The sequence below is a fragment of the Berghia stephanieae genome, chromosome 10 (genome assembly GCF_034508935.2).
Source record: "Berghia stephanieae isolate SIO BIC M18660-M18661 chromosome 10, UCSD_Bste_1.3, whole genome shotgun sequence".
In the NCBI taxonomy this organism is placed as follows: Eukaryota; Metazoa; Mollusca; class Gastropoda; order Nudibranchia; family Aeolidiidae; genus Berghia; species Berghia stephanieae.
In genome coordinates, this window is record NC_088369.1 from 14,401,205 (window position 1) to 14,406,204 (window position 5,000).

The window sequence follows — 5,000 nt, forward strand, 5'->3', positions numbered from 1 at the left end:
AGGAAATGGATAACAAGAGAACGAAAGGGAGAGAGAGAGAGAGAGAGAGAGAGAGAGAGAGAGAGAGAGAGAGAGAGAGAAAGAGATGGTAAGAAGAAAATAAATGGGAGGGTGTGTATAAAATATTCAGACAGAAAGATATACTGATATTATCTTGGAAGTCTTGGGTTTAAGACTTTTAGACCAACAGGAAGTCATTTTAATCGATTGATATAGAGCCAAGTCTGTCGTACTCTAAAAAAAATCACATTAAAACAAAAAACAATTTGGGGCAGAAAACTCGTCCTTCAAATGATCCACATCTTGTCAAAAACTCTTAAACCTGGGACTTCCAAGATAATATCAGTATATCTTTCTGTCTGAATATTTTATAAACACCCTCACATGCATTTTCTTCTTACCATCTCTCTCTCTCTCTCTCTCCCTCTCTCTCTCTCTCTCTCTCTCTCTCTCTCCCTTTCGTTCTCTTGTTATCCATTTCCTAAAACACACACACAGACAGACACACACACACACACACACACACGCACAGAGAGAGAGAGAGAGAGAGAGAGGTTGAGAGTGAAAGAGAGTCTCATAGTGTATAGACAAAATGACGTTGATCACTCAGCTCTCAACGTCTTAAATTTAACCAATTAACCGTCGTACTCTGGAAAGAAATTATAGTTTTAAACTTTTGGCTAGAAAACTCGTCCTTCCAATATATCGATCGATGTTGGAAGGACGAGTTTTCTGGCCAAAATTTTTAAAACGTGTTTTGTTTTTTTTTTGTTTGTTTTTTTTTCTCCAGAGCACGACGGAATTGAAGTAGAGGCGTGGCCTTCGTAAAGTTATGGCCTGACACCGACCAAAAAATGACGTCAAAATGCCAGTCTTTGGCCACAAAAGAAAACAAATCGTGAGTTATATTCAATAGTTCAACCAATGGGACCACTTGTTTCCATGAGCTCTACTAACGACAACTACTAGGCGGTACAAAAACCAAATAATGACGTCAAAATGCCAGTCTTTTTGGATTTCAGTGTCGGGCTATAACATAACGATGGCTACGGTAGAAGAAACCCTTACCTCTGCAGATAGGGTGTCGTCCTCTGACGTAGATATGACATCATCACAACCGACCCTGCCTTCTCTGACGTCGTGGCTGGCGTGACTCCCCACGGTGACGTCATCATCCTCGTCATCGTCTAGTAGATCGTCATGAATAAAACAGATTTGCATATTTTGAGCTCCCTCCAAGCTGGTCTGTATGTGGAAGAGAATGATGAGATCGAGAAGTAAAAAAAAAAAAAAAGAAAACGGATGCTATGCATTTTAGTAAAATGGTCACCAGTTCTTACCACCAGATCAATCGTACCTTCACACAAAACTACATGTCTAACCACTGAGCAAGTAAACCCCCCTCCCCCCACAAAAAACAACCAAACAAACAAACAAACAAAACCCAACAAAAAACAGTGTTTGTTTCTTTGTTTTAACTTTTAATCTATCAATATATTATGAAATTTAAAGCTTTTTTTTGGGGAGAAAAATAAAAATTAAAATGTGTATATTTTTCCTTATATTAGGCAATTATATTTATTGTTGCGAGTGCAGGAAACGATGAGGTCACGACATAATACGTGGGGTCAGGAAGGTCAAGGTCTTAATATCCCAATGTTGTTGTTTGTCAGGGCAAAGAGAATCAATATTCGAGGTGGAACAAAAGTCTTTGATGATTTCAATTGTCTAAATGGCCCTGATGTCGACAGAGAAAAATTATGAAAGGCCAGAAAATTATCAAAAAGAAAAAAAAGTAATCAAAACAATATAATCAAACTAAAATGAAGAACATAATATATTTATTTTAAAAATAGTATGTTTTGTATAATATGATGCTCCTACCAATTTTCTTTTCATTTTCACCAGTACCCGAAGTATCTTATTTGCGGCTATAATAATATGGTCTTGTGGTATGACACCTGCTTTCGGATCGGAAGATCCTGGGTTCGAGCCTCGCTCGACGCATATTCGAGTCCCTCTGGGAAAGACTCTTTACTCACATTCTCTCACCGTACTCAGGTGTAAAATGAGTACCTGGCCGTTTCCAACGTTGTCCCTATCCGAAAAAAAAACCCCCCTATTATTATCGCCTAACAAACGACATGTCTTGTTCTACATGTTAAGTGTTGCTGTTGGCCAGGGACCCCTTGTAAAGAGATTTGAGCACATTTAGTGGATAGTGGAGAGAAAGATAAAGGGAGTAAATGTGACTCGTAAATAAGGGAACAAATAAGAGTTATAATTTTTTTTTTAAATTGAGCTTTTTATAGCGCAATATCCCCTAAATGTGCCCAAAGCGCTTTACAAGGGTCCCTGGTCAACAGCAACATTGGTTGCTTTGTTGCATTGTTGGTTGTGCGCATGCACTCGTCCTCGCTGAAGCGAGGACGAGAGACGCATGCGCACAACCAACATGACGTTCTCTCTCTAATAACTTTTCCGTCAGTGACGTCACAGACTGTGGGTGACGTCCAATCAAGGGACGCTACTCTTCCGCTAATCTCATTCCCTATTATCTTTTTAAAGAAATCATTTTGTCCAGATAACATTTTCGTCACAGATCGATAGATTGAAATGACCTTTAACCTATCGGGAAAAAAAGTCTCAAAAATGTCACTTCAGAGAAGTTATGGAAAGTCTCAGGTTTAATCATTTCCAACAATTTGTGGAGTCCTTTTATCTAACTGTTAATAATATAATATGAAGTAAGCGTTTTCAGAACACAAAAAAAAAAAGCTTTTTGTGACTGTGTGCCTCGCAATATGTTCTCAGACGGAATGCCTCCTTATCTGATGTGTTTCCTGCTGGCGGCCATTTGCATTTTAATTACACCGGAAATAGATCGGGGGTAAAAAGAACTGGCAGAGAAAAGGACATGGGCAAACTGTAAAACATGGAATGTCAGAAAAGGGAAACGAAGTGCATTGATGGAACCGACTACACCAAATAAACAACCACTTGAATCATCAAATAATAAATAAATAAATAAAATAAAGAAATAAATGAAATTCCCTTTATTCATGGCCACAGGGGAAATTTGTCTCTAGGGTCTATTCCAAGGGAAGACTGTACTAACCCAGGCGTCAGCCGCAGTGCAGCGCCACAAATCGAGCTAGGGCGAGACGGCTTGCTCAAGGCCACAAAACGCAGCGGCGGGCGATCGAACCCGGTACCTTTCGGGTACGAAGCAAAGACCGTACCGCTAGCCACGCTGCCCCTAAGTATGCGCATTCTTATAGCGCAAATCAAATTCTGCTAGAAGCTGTGGACAGTAAAAAAGTAATAAACAAAAATGAATATTATATTATAACAGCTTCAAAAAAAGACCAAAATACCAAACAACGGAACGTTTCGGGCCCAAAACCCTTCTTCAGCCAATAACAACAACAACAAAAAACAATAAAGACATAAATAAATACATTACTTAATTATCTCTCTCGTCTATCTGGAATTTAGTAATGTATTTATACCTTTTTGTTGTTGGTTGAAGAAGGGTTTTAAACCCGAAACGTTCCGTGTTTGGTATTTTGTTCTTTTTTTTTAAGCTGTTATAATATTCATTTTTTTATTTTTATAGCGCATTGCCTTGAATTCACCATGCTAAATGCGTGTCACAATGCTCCATGTATAGTTTCATTCCAGGACTGAAGCAGTGAAGAATACGAAAATGGGTAAGATGTAAAGCACGAAGTCTTAGAAGGATAAAAAAAAAAGAAAATTAATTACGCCTCCCGCCATGGCATCGTTATATACTGTCCCCTAGGCATTCCATGAAGGAATATAAAAAAATCAATCAAACAAGAATGTCTAATGTCAACAGGAATCTCCCATGTTGTCCAAAGTAAGCAAATTGGGCGTTAATAATCTTGAAAGTTAAACAAACAACAAAACAAACTTGTCTACAACACGGTAGTCAAATGTAATCAAAACCTAACAATCATAATAAAATTATCAGAAATCCAAATGAAAAAATATATAAACGTTTTAAATTAAAGCACAAAACACGTCTGGCCTGTTAAAGAGTCAAGCATGATTAGTCACGTGATTCAATTGTTCCCAATTCAGAATTGCTATACGAGATAGACTAAATGTTTCTATTGAGGGGAGTGAGGTTTGTTTTTTGTTTTTTTTTTTAACCCCCCGGAACCTGCAAAGATAACCAGCAATATTTGCGAGGAAATAAAGGCTATTACGAAGAGGCACCCATCTATGTTAATTGTTATACTACCGTATTGTGGAAGTTAACACAGATCTAGACGACCCTTAGACTTAGAGCCATCAACGATCAATATCTGTTCGGTAATCAAGTCTGTAGGTGCGCGCAAATAAATCTGGCAACAGGGCGGCCATATAGCGATTCCCAAAATCAAATAATGACCGATCATCATATAACCTTAATTTAAGAACTATTTGCAAGTTACTCCTTTATCAATATGTAAAAAATAGTGAATTAAGTCTGTGCTCGTTACAAAATTTAACATGGGCTGTACGGAACAATTTTGACTCCCTAACCTCTTTTTGTTTTTAGATTCTGATCGCGTTAAATTCTAAATTCAAGTTATTTTTTTTCCACCTAGTTCGTTTCGACATAATACCAGTTTGAAGTGTTGGTATGCATCAATGCGCGTGGAAAAGGATTCACCATGCTCACTGAGCTTAACCATTCTATATGTATTTCAATTCCAGGACACATTGAACCAAATTCTTATTTCATTTCATGAAAATAACAATGAGGCCAGAATTTTTGCTATCTGAACACGCTCAACAGTGCTTGATTTGTTTAAAAAGTTATCGTGCCGCTTGATGCAGAGCCACTCTTTGTCGTTGTCTTCTTCTTCTCCTTCTCCTCCTCCTCCTCCTCCTCCTCCTCCTCCTCCTTCTTCTTCTTCTTCTTCTTCTTCTTCTTCTTCTTCTTCTTCTTCTTCTTCTTCTTCTTTTCTCTCTTTCTCTTTTTCTTC

General features: G+C 38.0%; 1 protein-coding gene across 4 annotated transcripts in view; it reads right to left on the bottom strand.

Moving 5' to 3' along the window:
- The window catches only part of LOC144980698 (uncharacterized), a 120,059-nt gene that overhangs the window by 28,877 nt on the left and 86,182 nt on the right, over window positions 1-5,000 (bottom strand). For all 4 annotated transcript variants that reach the window (XR_013646931.1, XR_013646932.1, XM_078928391.1 and 1 more), the window contains one exon: window positions 1,069-1,245. Coding sequence is in view for 2 of the 4 variants with exons in the window: in XM_078928391.1 (XP_078784517.1) it covers window positions 1,069-1,245 (177 nt within the window). In the remaining 2 variants the exon portion in view is untranslated. The remainder of the gene's footprint in view (window positions 1-1,068; window positions 1,246-5,000) is intronic.